This window comes from Ochotona curzoniae, unplaced genomic scaffold (genome assembly GCF_017591425.1).
Source record: "Ochotona curzoniae isolate NIBS_2020 unplaced genomic scaffold, NIBS_Ocur_1.0 contig_4645, whole genome shotgun sequence".
In the NCBI taxonomy this organism is placed as follows: domain Eukaryota; kingdom Metazoa; phylum Chordata; class Mammalia; order Lagomorpha; family Ochotonidae; genus Ochotona; species Ochotona curzoniae.
The window spans coordinates 1,063,116-1,079,275 of NW_024466353.1; the positions used below are offsets into that span (position 1 = coordinate 1,063,116).

Genomic DNA, 16,160 nt, shown 5'->3' on the forward strand with positions numbered 1-16,160 from the left:
AACCTAACAGAATCAACATAGTTCCTGACCCTTAAAATGTAGTTAATTCTTAACTCTTGAGTACGTGACTTATACATGCAGAATCTCACTTTTCACTGATTTGTAGTGATTTTCAGAATACCGAAACGCTCTGCCAAGCCCGCATATTTTAAAGGGGGCATTTTTATATCTGAATTTCTAATACTATTCCTTTACTTAACAGTTAGATATTTTTGTTTCATTGCCCCCCAGAGAATGAATTGCAAGCACAAAAATATAGGACAAAAACCTACAAATTCATCTAGTATGCCACAGGCACATGTCAGAAGGGCAAAAGAGTCCCAAAACAAACTATGTCAATAGCTGATACGTTTTTATTATATGTGCCTATGTAATCAAGCATGTAAGCATGTGACACTGGCTCTAGGTCGAGTGTATGTGTGTGTCACCTAATTTGCAGCAGAACCAAGTTCTGTTTCATACCTGTATGTTAACAACTGATATTAAGTCTCAATGTTACTGTTCCATCTACATTCAGAAATACTTGTGATTTGACAGCTTTCACAGGATAGATTTATTCTCGTGGCTGGTAGCTCCATCATGCTTGTGTGGATGCTCGACTTTTAATGAGTAAGTTGCCATGTACCCTGTCTTCTGCTGTCATACAGCGGCCCTCGTATCTGAGAAGTCGGACCAGAGACAGAGGTTCTGTGGAAGAGAACCAGAACTTTGTGCTCTGCTTACACTCGGCGACAGCAGCCCTGAACGCGAGGAGCTGCTCTACAGCCGAAAGGAGACAACATGCTTTCCCCGTTTTGGGGGAGTCAAAGGAATTTCATCCCACAAATCCTGGATTGACTACAGAGGAAAACTGAGCAATGATGAGGAGACACATTTTATCCTTTTTCCATTAGCCTGATTTTTACCTTGAACATTTTCGTGGAAATTTTTCTTTTATGTTAAGAACTAAAAATATGGGATAGTGTTCACTCAACTATTATTCAGTCTACACATGCTTTGGTGGGAAAGTGCAAAAGTGTGGTAAAGTAAGAAGGTGGCTTTTTCCAATGTTTACAAAGGTAGGCTCCTTCCCCACCCTGGTCCTGTGGTCCTGAGTCACAATTGATTTTACATGAGATTACCTGATTTTCGTGGCACGGGCCCTGGCAGTATTCTGTCAAGCTCTCCAGGGTCTGGTTGACCAGAGCAACATTCTTCTCATTGATGTAGAGCCCCAGCAGGCCCAGGCCACCAGTGGTACTGCCGCAAATACAGTCCAGAAACTGCAGGGTCTCACATACAAGGTTGTAATTTGTTTTGTTGTTTTGATTCCTCAAGAAGTTCTAAAGACAAAAGAAAATATACCCAAAAGGATTTTTAAAAATCACTGAACTGTTTTCAGTGCAGTGTGTGTGTGTGTATGTGTGTTTCAACTCAAGAAGTTGTCCATGACAATGTGGAAGAGAACTGTTCTTTGTAGCATAGTGTTCCCACGTGTTGAGTGTCTTCCACACTAAAGGGAGGTAGGGGACAGTCACGTATATACGCTTCATTTGAGAAGCAGAGACAGACAGATCTACCATTATTGGCTCATGCCCCAGATGACTATAATTTCTGGGACTGAGCCTGGCTAACACAGAGACCTAGGAACTATGGGTCTCCAACATGGGTGAAAGGAACCCAATGATTTGAGGCAGCACCTTTAACTTCCCAGAGTACACCAGCGAAGAAACCTAGAATTAGGACCAGAGTCAAGACTTGAAATTAGGCATGCACATCCACGAGATGCAGGCTTCCCAGCCAATGAATGAACCATTAGGCCCAACGTCCCAAGGCCTTCAGATTCTGAACTTTATCAGTATAATTCATGTTACACTTGTATCAATGTCATTATCTTCATATTTCACAGGGGAGGCAAACACCAAAGGAAGTAGGAAAAGAAAAAATAAAACTAGAAAGATGTTCGTTAGGGAGAAAAGGGACCCACTTGTCATTTGAATAATTCCTTAGACTTGGTGCAGCTTTCTTGTGCGCTGAGAGCCAATGATTACGTGGTTAGGAAGCAGCCATCTCAACTTTCAGCACATTCAGTACTCCCCTTCTCAGCAGTTATCCTGGAGGTATGCTCACTGCACACTGCTTTTATGAGAAAAACTAGCAACCACATTGCAGCTGTGGTAATGACAAGTTGAAAAAATAATAGTGGATATAACTACCACAATCTTGGAAAGCTATTAAAAAATTAGATACTTCAGTGCATACTAACCAACATAACTCAGAAGTAAGTAACTTGATAATAAGTTCTACTGTTAAACAAAGAAGCTGTAAAAGCTATGTAATGGGTGTGTGTGCAAGTGTGTGGACATTTTAAAAAGTTTGCCTGCAGGTTCAGTGTGCTTACATGTGCATAAATACTTCTGGGACAAAAAGCTGTGAGTTCAGCAGTGATTTTTCTCTGAAACAAACTTGTCAGAAAGGTAAACTTGTGAGCAAACTTTATTTTATCTATTGTTTACACTATTTTAATGACTAAATATCATGAATATTTTTTCAATTTTTATGATTTATTTATTTATTTGAAAAACAAAGAAGAACTGAGAGAAAGATGGAGATCTCCCATCTGCTAGTTCACTCCCAAAATGTCCTTCAAGCTGAGGCTGGGTCAGGTGGAACTCGGACAGATCCTCCTACAAGTATGGGAGCCATTACAGCTGCCCTCCAGGGCCTCACAGAGGACACCTGGACACTCCTGCTAGTCATCTTATATGGATAGCAGCCTTCCAAACCCAAGCACGGATGCTGAAACACAGCCCAAGCCTGGCAGCTGCACCCCAGCTAATGTTGGTGTGAAGTGCAGAGCCTCCAGCCAGTACCACGGTGATTCATGGAGAAAATCTGTGGGTGAAGATGGTACCTGGAAGCATGGAAGACTGGGCACAACAGAAGTGTGTCCTTCCTGAAGGTGCACAGTCTATTGCAGCCTCTGCAGCTAAGCACACTCAGCCACCATGGATGAAGCTGATTAAGGTTTTGCCATGCGACTAAGCACTGTATACACAACGTAAAGAAGTGTGTGTGTTGGAGTGGGGCAGACAAGACTCCTGTATGTCCCTAAGTTTCTCTAACAAAGGAAAACATTGCAATGACATCGAAACAGACTGTATTCATACCCAACAGTATCAGGGTTCCTCGTGTAAAAACAAAGAACCTTCCATATTAATTCTGTCTCTACAGAAGACAACAGAATTCTCACTCAAGAAGCACAAGGACAGGAACTGCGGGAAGCATCCTGGATGGCACCAATGGGGCAGTTGTGGCTTCCTCCACAAACCCAGAATCTGAGAGACAGATTGTGTCCCCAGAGGCTAACACTTGAGTAGAAGGTATAGAGGACAATGCTGTCAGAACCCAATTTTGATCACACATAAAGGAATTTTTCTTCACTGAAATGAAACAAACAACACCATTTTTTTTCCCACTGATTCTCTCCCCAGGGGGTAGGCATCTGGTTCAAGGGTTACCATGCTGCTGGGAATGTCCAAATCCTGTGTCTAAATAGCTGTGTTCACCTTGCATCTCCACTCCTGACTGTAGCTGATGATGGCTCCACACCCTCACAGGTTCACGTTTGGGTCCTCAACATCTAGAGACGTCCCTGAACCAAATCCCAAGCTCTGGCTGTGGCCTGGCAATAGCAGCAACTGTCATGGGCCACTGGGGAGTGAACCAGCAGACAGCAGGTCTATCTCTGCTCCTTTCCAAACACAACACAACACAAACCAACTTTCTCCAAAACTATGTGCTGTTTTGATTTACTTGAACTAACTGGCCTAGAGCCACAGACCACCTCCTCAGCCTCCGCACACAAAGATACCTGTAGCTCGCGGTTGTGGTTCTCACACAGGAGCTGGAGGAACCTCAGGATGGGTTGCATGATGGCAATTGCCGGGCTCATGGGTACCTCCTCTGCAGACTTGTCCTCGGCACTGCCTGCGTCGGCCCCAGAGCACATCACATCCAGCTCGGGATCCATTTCTCTTCGGTACACACAGTACGCTTTTGATGTGGCCGAAGAAGCTTCTGTCAGCTGCCCTTTCATTCCTTCTTTTAAATGTAACGCCGAATCTCTTACTGAAAATGAAGCAGTACTCTTACAGTGCTGAACTAATTTCTGTTTACTAACTCAAAAACAAAGCAAAACAAAACACAAGAAAGGACAACCAGGTACCTAAAATCTGTAACAACTGAATTAAAAATAATCTGTCAAGAGGAGTAACAGTTTCCCAAAGCTGGATTTGAGGTAGCAATTGTAAATTAAAATTTGTTAGGGGACATCAAAACACTCTCAACATACAGCTAACCTTAGAGGAACTCATGCCTTTAAAATTCATGAAAAAATGGAATGAAAAGGTAAGCTAATTTCATCACAAAATGGATATTCTTGCAGTTTTTTATACTACACATTACAATGAGCTTTTTGGGGACCTCAAATACACATGGATCTCAAATTTCTTACAAATATGAGTAATACATGCATAATGTACATTTATGTACTCTCACACATGTGCACACATAGCAATACTGAAACATATGTGAGTTCACATGTTACAAGAAGGTTGGAAAACAGGATAAGCCGCAGATGACAATAACTTTATGATCTGAGCTTAAAACATTGATTTTATTGTCCCAAACATCAAAATTCCTTTGTTGGCACCTCTTGCGGTCATCTCTGTTCTGGAAGTTAGATTTTCATGGTGCCTTTAAAGGCTGTAGGCAGCTGTTCTTAACCACGCACACCACAATGAAATCCAACGGTTTTCATGTCACTGGCGGCTTTGTTCTGATTATGGCTCGTTTAAGTTGGGTCCTGCAGAGCTGTTTTAAGGTCAAGCCCATGACCAAAATTCTTTACAGATGGAAGTGCCTGCTCAGAGCCACAGCGGGGCTAATTAACCAAGATAAACGAGATGACAAAGATAAGTGAGAGCTCCATGCTGCCTTCTTGCTCTGACTGCTCTCCCAAGTCAGCCAAGGCCGGATGGTGGCATTTTACCTCTCACTCGTGGTCCAGATGTCATGAGCTCATTGTCATCATCCCTTTTCTTACCACCCAGATCAATGGTGTTAACTGTTACTGTCGATCGGATCTCTTTCTGAGCAGCTTTCATTCGGTCATAGAGAACCTTGAAGAATTTTTCTGATTTCTTTTGTTCATGCAACTGCTGGTAGAAAGAAGACTGCAAGAAAACATATTTTAAGAAATCAATACTCCAGGGGAGAAAAACAATGTTTTATACTTGACATAAACATAAGCAGTATGGATAAAAGCACACATTTAATGTGCTACCCATTATTACTTGATAAACTGACAGGCTCTGTCACTCTCTAATATTATTTCACGTGTGGTAATAATAGCTAGTATTTACTAAATACTTTCCACTAAAATGTAACATATTCTCATGTGCTACTTAATCTATCCTTCCTGATTACATAGCTATTACAACTTATGAAGGCACTGTAAGAAGTTTTAAGGAAAGCTGTCTGTCCTTATAGAACGTCATGCACTGGGTAAATGCATATTTATTGTAGGACTAGTATGTGCCAGGCCCTAAGATTGGGTCAAACGGGAAAAGCAGCCACAACCCCTGTTCTCCTGAGTTCCAAACTCGAAGTGCAAATAACAACTAATTCAACGATCATCCTGGATAAATATGAGTTTATGTTAAGTTACAAGGAGTTATTTCTCTCTACCTAAATTATACTACATTTAATTTAGAATGGGTTGTCATGGCAACACACTCATGGGAACCTAGTGATAAACAGCACTAAATTTTTTCGGAGTCTCATTAGCTACACTGCTTCCCATGAGGTCCAGAACAAACACACCTTAAAATAAACTCTGCTTTAGAGTGAATAATGAAACACAAAGCCTTGAACACTGAAAGCATGTTGAAACAGATCATAGCACGATGTAGTACTACTGGACCTTAATCACTGCTTGCTGGGTGGTGCCTGATGGCAGAATCTGCAGTGTAGGGTCTTAGAAAGGTGATACACTCCATGGCAATGGGAATTGGGAACAGGTGGAAAATTATACTAAAATTCTGATATGAAAATAACCCATGCCAGAGAAATCTAGAAAAACAACTGAAAATGACAATAAGCCTTAAGTTCCAGTGATTTAAAACAGTTATATACTGCAAAGGTATTTTAAATGTTTCACTGGGAGTCCTCCTTTTCTTCAGGAGTACAGATGCACACTGCCACACACCTGTACGTCCTGGTATGCCCATCTCCATTACACGGTTCTGTCTACAATGCCAGGATACACTTAAATAGCAGAATGCTAAAGTTCTAACTGTTACTAAGGTACTATACTATCGTGATAATATGGAGGAAAAATGGCAGGAGAGGGGAAAGGAGAGGGAAGAATCTCTATGCAAAGCTTAAAAAGTTATATAAATTCAATGAGACAGTATGAACAAAATATGTATATACAAAATTATTCTTTTATACACATATATAAAGAATAATTTCCTGACAAAGCAGATTTAACTGGTTATATTCTACATGAGAAACTCGGCCAGTCTAAGATTGGCTGGTCCACACTACAATCCCAAAGGAAGGCTCAGAGCTGTGGGCACTTGTAGGTGAGACTATCCCCATGAGGTACTGAACTCACTGCTTGTCCTGCAATTGAGTTTTATGACTCCTTAGGTGTAAGTATCATAACTGCCAGGGGAAGTTCCGAAGCAGAGAAGGCCACCAGCCCCTCCAGACAACAGGCCACAAAGTCACAATAACCACAGCAACTACAGGGGACCAGTGGAGCTGGCTCTGTTGGCTCAAAGGATAAATGCAGCACCCACCAATTTCTGTGGTCCCTGGAATTAAGCTGATGCATAAGCTCTAATATTTTTCAATATCATGGGGTTAGAAGGTGGAAGGAGATTCCAACATACTAATGAGGAGGTTATGAAAATGTTGTGGCTCTATTAAAACAAAGTTTAATACTTCATGGAGTTCCTTCACATACCTCATCTTGAGCACACTTTTGGTATAGGAGGTTGATGAATAAACTATTCTTATTTCTATTTTATATGTGAGAAAGTGAGCTTTGGAGAAGGCAAGTTAGTCACCCAATTTCACATAACTGGTAAATAATAAAGCTAGGGCTTCAATCTATGCTTTCTTACTCTAAACCACTAAATCTACAACATAACTTCTGAATCTCAAAACAATAGATATTTACATAGATGATACCCCCTTATAAACCAGGACTCTATAATAACATGATTTTAATGATGATTAAAAATGTGTCTAATCTACATAGATACAATTTCCAGAAGTAATGGATGGATTTTCTTACTACAGGTAGTGTGTCCTTGTGGAAGCAAACCATCTCCCTCAGCTGACTGACTGTGCGTTTTGGGGAACCGCTAATGTTTGCTCTAGGATCATAGGGTGATGGATGAAGAAATCCACGTGACAAGGAAAGGCCTCGCCCCCGGGGAAGAGCAGAGAAGGGAAGGGAAGAAAGGTCCTGGAGACCTGAAGGAAGCAGAATGAAGGGTTCCCAGAAGCAAGGGCAAAGTAAGCCGAGTCTGCAGCACAGACGTTCACTGTGGATAAGAGCATAGAATCCAGAACCACAACACAGAGGCTCAAATCATGTCTCTAGCTCTAGCTAATTGAGCTTGGGTCTAACTGAGTTTCTTCTTCAGCAAGATAAGAGAATATGTGTTACCTTACTGGCTATTTGAGGATTTGACAAGTAAATGCATAAATCACAACACAAATAACTTGGTGCTTTGTAGATATTATATTTTGCAGTCATCATTACTGTTCAATTTGAAAGCATATCATTATAGGTACCTCCTTTAATCTCCCCCTCCGCTGTAAGTAGGCAAGTTAACTTATGAAGTTAGGCAAAAAATTAATAAAGGGCTGTGAGTCATACAACAGAAGCATAGGCATTAAAGTGATCCTTCAACTGAGAAAGCAATGCACTCACGGTAAGGGAGACAATGAGAAAGCTTTCCCTCCCCCCAGGGGAGTGCCTAGAGTCATGGGAAAGAGAATGTGATAGAGTGCTACAGTGCAAGGAACAGAATTAGATTTGTTATTTGGAGCACATGGCTAACATTTGGGTCATCCCATGAATAGGCAGAAGCGAAAACTCTGAACAAGGGAAGGATGGTAAATTAGATTGCCATAATCAATCTTAAAAGAAGGTTTTCTTGTATAAAGTTAATTATGTTTTACCAGCCAACAGTTTTGTTTTTTTTTTTTTAAATGGTCATACAGGATTAGAAAAGTATAGGACATGATCTGCTACACTAAGGCAGCTGAAATTTAACTAGAGAGGTAGAATTCAATACAAATAACAAGCAAATAAAGAACAAAGTACCAAGGCAGCATGAAGGAAACAAGTGCTGTGAAAGCTCAGACAAGGGCATTCCCCCAGTCCTGTCCCCAGACCCCAAACATCCAGAAAGACTTTCTGAAGAAGGCAGAATTCCTTTCATTCACAAGTCAAGTCATTGCTGAACATATATGAAAACCTTGGATTGGACCAGACACAAGGCTGCACAAAGACAAACTTGTGCTTTCAAGCTTTGTGGATCTGAATCTATAGGCTGTGCCTAAGGCACACATGAGAGGCACAGGGACGTGTCCATGAATTACACACAGACATTAGTAACTAGAGTCAGCTCTGTCTAGCACAATCAGGGGGTCAGGAAATGTTTCCCAGAGAAACGCACTGAGTTGAATCCTCAAGGAGATGGAGGCAGCAAGAGAAATAACAGAATACGTTAGTGGAACTACCAAGAATCTATGTCATAGTTGGTGCACAAGAAAAGAAGGACCTGAGGAGGGCAGAGAGAGAGAAAAAATAAGTTGGAAAAGTAGACGGGATTCAGCCATGAAGCAAACTACAGCCTACAGTAGGGAGTATACCTCGAGAGAGCAGGTGACAGATCTGAAAAAATAAGAACGAAGGGTTTGTGGAATGGTATCTTTGCAGAGAACACGAATGATTTAGAGAAAGGTAAAGGTATAAGCAGGGCTAACTCACAGATTAACTCACCCTAAGCCCAGGAACAGGTGATCGGTAGGGATGTAAACTGAAGGATGAAGCAGCACAGATTGAAAATAGAGTGCAGTTATCAGAGACGTGAACAAGGCAAACAGAGAGGCTTGTCATCCACAGGGTATTGACAAATGGTGTGAGAGACAGAAATGCAATGCCAAAGTGAAACTTCTGGTAAGACATTGGGATGGTTGGAGTGCAAGTGCCACAAGACAAGACAGGCATTATAAAAGCTGGAGTGAATGTAGGGAGAACAAGAGTGAAAGGGATGAGTTTAGTCTAAGGTATGTGTGGGATGTCCCATTAAAGGTCTCTAGAAGACAACCAAGTATGAGTTGCATATGTTGAGTAAACAGAGACTTGTCCATGAAGAGGTGAAAGCTAGTGATGTGGAAAGAAAGAGATCAGGCTGGGAAATGACACAGAGGAGAGTTCAAAGGATCTGGAGAGATGTCAGGACTCCAGCACTAATTAGAGAATGAGGAAACATCACAGGAACTCCTAAGAAAAGATAGGACGCAGGAGGAGAAGTGGGAGCTGGTGCTTCCAGAGTCAGGTAGGAAAAACTTCAAGAAGAAAGAAAAGGCCTCAGGTGACAAATATCCCCAGAAACATCATGTGAATAGAGGCTAAGGATGTTTGCGTTGTGAAGGGACCTGGGGAACAAAATGCCAGGAAGGCGCACACAGCATGCAATTTCCAACAAATGGTCTTCTCCTGTGGTATGAGGCCGTCTAGGCCTGTAAATACAGAAGGAAGATGAAGGCGGATCCCATTGGGGAAATGCAACAGCCACAGGAACCTAGGAAGTACTGTAATCTTGAAGACCGATTCTACAGATGCCAACAAACAAACAAACAAAACCAACCTTCTCTCTCCTATAACAACCTATCTTATTATATTCTCTACTATATTATTATTAATCTAAGTCATATGTCATGCAGTTGTCTAGACAGTTCTTTAGAGAGCCCCAGTTGGATACCTGGCTGTAGAGGACGAGACAATTTCCAAGAAAATCCACTCTGCGATTCCTCCAACCGCCTCCTTCCTCAGCTTCCCTCAGAGGAATTTATTCTGTAGCTTTGGGGTTGGGCTTTTTGGTCATTGTGCCTTATTGCTTGTGAGGCCATCACTCCTTAAGTCATAGTTACTGGGTATGATAAACAGGGAGCTCCTGATAATTGAATTTGGTGGCAAACTAAAGCAGTTTCCCAGTTTTGAAACCGATGAAACTGGCCAGGGGTGGGCTGCAGCGGTTCTGACGTATTGTAGGTACAGACTTCTCTTCTCTGATAGAGGCACTCCTGGAGAGATGAGGTCCCTGGGTGGCGAACCTGGGGATCACTGTGCATCCTCTGGGGGAACCCCATCCTGCTCTGGGTCAACCCCGTCCTTCTCTGGGTCAATCCCGTCCTGCTCTGGGTCGTACGCAGCAGGCATGGCTTTGACCTGCAGAAGTACCTTGGGTAACTCGGCAGGAGTTCCACAGGGAAATGTGTGTCTCCTAGAAATACTTGCCTGGTCCCTTGGGTGTAGGAATGTTCATTACCCACTGCACTGGGAATTCTGCTATCACGCTGGAGAGCTGTATAGGTCAAAGGTACATTCTGCTTCATGACATTAGCTGCTGTAGTTCCTAACAGCAACTCAAAGAAATCTACAAGGAAGAGGTTCTGTGTGGATTTGTCCTCAAGTAATAAGATGATAAAAGGGAGTCATTGCTGCCTACTGGTTTCTAGGACAGGTAAATAAGCAATACAAGTAACAAAGGCAATGCCTATGGTGGATAAACAGGTACCTGAGTCTGTGTATTTCCTCCTTCGAGCAAGGCAATGCCGAGTAAAATGCCTTCTGAAAAAATCCTGTCATTTTTGGTGTTCACAATGACATCGATGACAAGTTCAGATGCCCCTTCTTTATCCAGCAGACATTGAATATCAGACATCGAGATCCCCATTTTATCTGTATCTTGTGCAGAAAAGCTTCCTATGATAACAAAAAGAGAATGAATCAACCTTAAGAGCAGACATTAACAGCATAAATTTGTAAGCCATATTTACCATGTGTGCCATTTTAAGCTTAAAACATCAAGTTTATTAAAAATACAACTTTTCATGAAATGTCTGCCACCTGTGATTAGTTTTGTTTTTTAAGAAAACCTATGAAGGTAGGGGGAGGGGGGAAAGGGGAGGCTCAAGCAATGGCTCAATTGGCTAATCCTCAACTTGCATGCACTGGGTTCCCATATGGGCACTGGATTGTGTCCTGGCTGCTCCACTTTCCATCTAGCTCCCTATTTGTGGACTGGAAAAGCAGTAGAGGATGGTCCAGAGCTTTGGGACCCTGCATATGCATGGGAGACCCAAAAGAAGCTCCTGGCTCCTAGCTTCAGATGGCTCAGCTCTGGACACTGAGCCACTTTGGGAGTGAACCAGTGGATGAAAGATATTTCCACCCTGTCTCTCCTTCTCTCTGTAAATCGGCCTCCCCAATAAAAATAAGTCTTAAAAGAAAAACCATGTTGGAGAAAACTAGCTGTGTTTTTGTCCTTATTTCATACATTAAAAAATTAGAACTTCGATTTTTGTTCAAAGTCACAAGGCAAAATAAATTACCATGTTCCAATCTGCTACCTCATGAATCCAAAACCAAACCTAGGTTTTTAACAGTGCTTTTCAAATGAATTATTTTAACTTGCTCTGTTTAAGAAAAATGTTAGAGCACCACTGACAAGAAGACCTGTTACGAGAATCCTCAGATGAGAACCAGATGGTAAGACTTACCTCCCACTTGCGCAGCTTTGGAGTAAGTTCCATTTATACCAATGCCATAATCACCCTTAAAGTAGCGATTCAGCAGTATTTTTCTTAATGTATTACCCTACAAAGAAGGAAAGGGAAGCATTATTATTCCTTTCTCTAATAAGAGTGAAAATCATCAGTATATTAAAGTGCCACTTACAATGCATTTCCTGGAAATAGGTGCTTGGCCAAGCAGTTAAGATGCCTGTGTGCCATCAGGATGGGTCTGAGTAGGACTCCCTGCCCTGGCTCCTGACTGCAGCTTTCTGCCAATGCCAATCACGAGAGGCAAGGCTCATGGCTTCACTAGCTGGGTTTCTGCCACCCAAGTGGGAGACCTGGAGCATATTAACTTTGACTTCCACCTTTGATCTTGGCCTAATATCAAACACTGAGGCATTTGGGGGGAGATGAACTAGCAGATGGGAAAACTGTCTGTCCTCTTGCCTCTCAGATAAACAAAATTTGTTAAAGTATACTTTATGGATGATGCTGACACATGGAAAACTAATTTTATACCACATAATATTTTCTGAGAAAGAGTTTTTCAAATAGATTCCAAGAAAATAAAAATTTAACTTTCTCATACTAAGGGAAGAAATTGGAAGGATATTTTTGGAGGTGATAAATAGCTTTATGACATACATTTGTGATGGTTTCAGGGGTGCAGAGTTACTTCCAAACGTCAAGTGGTGGATATTAAATATATACAACTTTTTCTCTGTCAGCAATAGTTACTAAAGTAGTTTTGCTTTTCAAAAATGCTTCTATTTTTCTAAGATAAAAAGTATAGCATCTTACAGGATGTTATGGAAAAATCACCAATGCTATAAATGCTATTAATTTAAGATTTATTCAAAAGCTAATGGCTATGATGTTGGTAAGAATATCAGTACTTCTTAAAGAAAACTCAACATAATAATAAATACCCTAAGAACTCAACAGCAAAAGCCTTACAGTTCAGTTTTAAAAAAAAAATGAGTGTATGGTAATTGCTCAAAGCATTAAGCTTGATAAGACAGAATGAATTGTATTTAAACTCTAGGATGCTTTAACCAGTGAGGACAAAAGACAGCATACTATAAAACATGTAATTCAAAGAATCTTAAATCTTCAATTTTGTACTTACACCAGGACATTTTAAAATAATACACTTGGCAATGTAATTGCTTAGATGGACTTAAGAAATATAGATGTCAGCTTCAAATCCTCTCTTTTACTAGCTATTGTTATTTTAACAAAGCAAAGTGCTTTGAAAGTCTAATTTGAAGAACACGTGTTTAAACTATTTGAATGAACATAACAAGATGTTGACCCAATTTTGTAGGTAAGGAAATGGGGGCCCAAGAGCTTACGGAACTGGCTACAGATCACACAGCTGACAAGTGGTGATGCAAGACCTGAACTCAACAAGCGATTATAAAACCTGAGCCACCCCTAGCATGCCTTTCTTGAGGCTGCAACACGTGGCTCTCAGCTCCTTCTCTCTCTGACGCACTTTGGTCTTCCTTCACTTCCGAGTTCCTCGGGTTTCATTCTCGTGCTCTCCTGTTTGGCAGCCTCATCCAATCCTGGGTTGCTCAGACCCCTCTGTGGTTCTGCCTGCCTTCTTGCTTCTTCTAGCCTTGGTCTGGCTCTCATAGGCCTGCCATTCTGTTTCCAGGTAGATTTCCTTGTCTACCACATGAAGCCTGTCAGAATGGAATATTCCCTCTCCTTTGAATGCTTTCCTCTCAATGTTGACTTGTTTCAATGATATCACATCTTACTTGTCATTTAGGCTCCAAATTTAAGAACTCACCTGTTACCCTCTACCTTCACTTGACAATGATTTATGAAATTTGACCTTCCCTCCCTTTGCAACTGGCATCTTATGGGTGCCTTCAGACTGTATACTTCAGCCATACTGAACTGTGGGATAATTTCTCAAAGTTTTCCTTCTCTTTGCTCAATCCTACTCTCTGCCTGAAATGGTCTTCCTCCATCTTACATATGGAGAGATCCTATCTTCCCTCTACTTTTTACAGGTGGTCATCAGGCACCTCTTCTTTCAGGTATTTTCCTAAGTACGTATGATAGAAACCTCCTCTTGAAAATCTACAGTGGGAGGACTCCAGTCACAGAGCCACGCAAGGCTTTCTGGAGCACACAGTCAGCACTGGGAATGGCAGGTGTCTCCCACTAACCCACATGCATACCACAGCACACCTCTGCTCTTACATGTCATAATCTCTGAAGTGGATGAAGCCACCACCTGTTGTGACACAAGCATCTCATATGGGTGCAGGTTTGTGTGCCAGCTGCTCCACTTCCAATCCAATTCTCTGCTAATGTATCCTAGGAAGCAGTGGAAGATAATCCAAGTACTTGAGCCACTCCCACCCACGTGGGAGACCCAGAAAAAGCCCCTGCCTCTTTATACTGATTCGGTCCCGCCATGGCTGTGGCAACAATTTTGGGGACTGAGACAGCAGATGAAGATCTCTGTGTAGCTTGCCCTTTAACTCTGTCACATTAAAAAAGTAAAATACTTTTTTGAAAGAGAAAATTAAAAAGGGATTTTATACACAAGGTTCTGTAGCTGTTCTCCTTAAAGTGACTTTTACTGATTGATGCATAAGTTCCTATAACAAAGACACTGATAATGGCTTCTTATTTCCGGTTTCCTTCAAGACCTTTTCACATAGTCAACAGTAAATAAAATTGATAAACTAGTGTTGAAAGAAGCAGTGAGTTGTAGAGCTTATTCTACCAATGCATGCAACTCTCCTGTCCCCTATAAAACCTAAGTAGGGGGCCCGGCGCGGTGGCGCAAGTGGTTAAAGGTCCTCGCCTTGCACGCCCGGGATCCCATATGGGCGCCGGTTCTAATCCCGGCAGCCCCGCTTCCCTTCCAGCTCCCTGCCTGTGGCCTGGGAAAGCAGTCGAGGACGGCCCAAAGCTTTGGGAACCTGCACCCGCGTGGGAGACCCGGAAGAGGCTCCTGGCTTCGGATTGGCATAGTATCGGCCCGTTGCGCTCACTTGGGGAGTGAATCATCGGACGGAAGATCTTCCTCTCTGTCTCTCCTCTCTGTATATCTGCCTTTCCAATGAAAAAATAATAAAAATAAATCTTTAAAAAAAAAAAAAAAAGATTGTATCAGACAAGTTTTCCCAGTGTAAACTCAATGAATAATTATTAAAAAAAAAAAAAAAACCTAAGTAGGGCACCTGAAGGAGACATAAGAAAATGAAAATAGCAAATAGTCTTTAGTTTCCTCTTTAATGGAAGTCTTTTAAAATGTGTTAGTTCCATCTGGCAAAAGAATGATCCTTCAAAAATGGAAGGAAAAAACGAAATAGACATCTCTCTAGCATCAAATGGGTTTTAGTATCTATCTCCTCAAAACAGAAGGAGTTATGAAAAAGACTTTTTAGATCCATTTACTGAAGGTTAAGTAGGAGACAAAACTGTGAGATACTAGCTGAAGCAACAAATTTCTTAAAGAACAGTTCAGTTTTGAACTAACCATGGAGCTCATCTCTAAATAGCATTCTAACCTGGTAAGACACTATCAATGCATTCATAATTAATGAACTAACTAACGTCAACATCAAGGTCTCTTATCTTGGAATTGGACAAGTCAATGGCAGGAGGTAGAAGACATTATTTTAGCAGAGGCTAGGGGCCTGGATCTTTACGAATCAACTTCCTTCTTACTCTGTGTAAGTGTCTTTAAAAAAAATACTCTGGTTGAGAGGGAATGAAAAACAAGGTGGGGAGGGAGACCGAGAACCTCATCTGTTGGTCAATACCCTAAATATCGTAATAACTGGGTGGGGCAAGACTGGGGCTGAAGCTAGGAGTTGGTGAAACAATCCAGTCCTCCCCCACGGATAGCAGAAGCCCAGGTATCGGAGTCACCATCACCTGCTTCCTCTCCTAACGTGCACCCGTGAGAGGTAAAGTTAGGCACCAGAACTGTGAATTGAATTCAGGCACTCTAATGTGGGACACAGGTGCCTCAACTGCTAGGCTCCACATCTATTCCTGGTAACAATGTTTCCATCACACCCTGTCACATTACTCCAGTACCGCAAACAAAGGAACGAAAACACTCCTTTTTAGCCCCTGTTGTAGAAAATGCCATTTTACTGCTGGAAGGGCAAAGTGTTTGAAACCAATCATAAAGAAGGTCTTCTATTTCACACCAATCCGAAAATAGTACCATATGTGTCAATCTCAAAATTTTGTTTGGCTAGATAAAATAAAATCACAGGGACCTATCAGATACAAGACCGTCA

General features: G+C 41.7%; 1 protein-coding gene across 4 annotated transcripts in view; it reads right to left on the bottom strand.

Annotated features, from left to right (window-relative positions):
- The window catches only part of ITPR2 (inositol 1,4,5-trisphosphate receptor type 2), a 400,740-nt gene that overhangs the window by 123,700 nt on the left and 260,880 nt on the right, over window positions 1-16,160 (bottom strand). For 3 of the 4 annotated variants that reach the window (XM_040987441.1, XM_040987440.1, XM_040987439.1), the window contains 5 exons: window positions 11,857-11,953; window positions 10,872-11,059; window positions 5,033-5,216; window positions 3,854-4,110; window positions 1,122-1,322 (listed from right to left, as the gene is read on the bottom strand). In XM_040987441.1, coding sequence (XP_040843375.1) covers window positions 1,122-1,322; window positions 3,854-4,110; window positions 5,033-5,216; window positions 10,872-11,059; window positions 11,857-11,953 — 927 coding nt within the window. The remainder of the gene's footprint in view (window positions 1-1,121; window positions 1,323-3,853; window positions 4,111-5,032; window positions 5,217-10,871; window positions 11,060-11,856; window positions 11,954-16,160) is intronic. The other variant, XM_040987442.1, reaches the window with a different exon arrangement.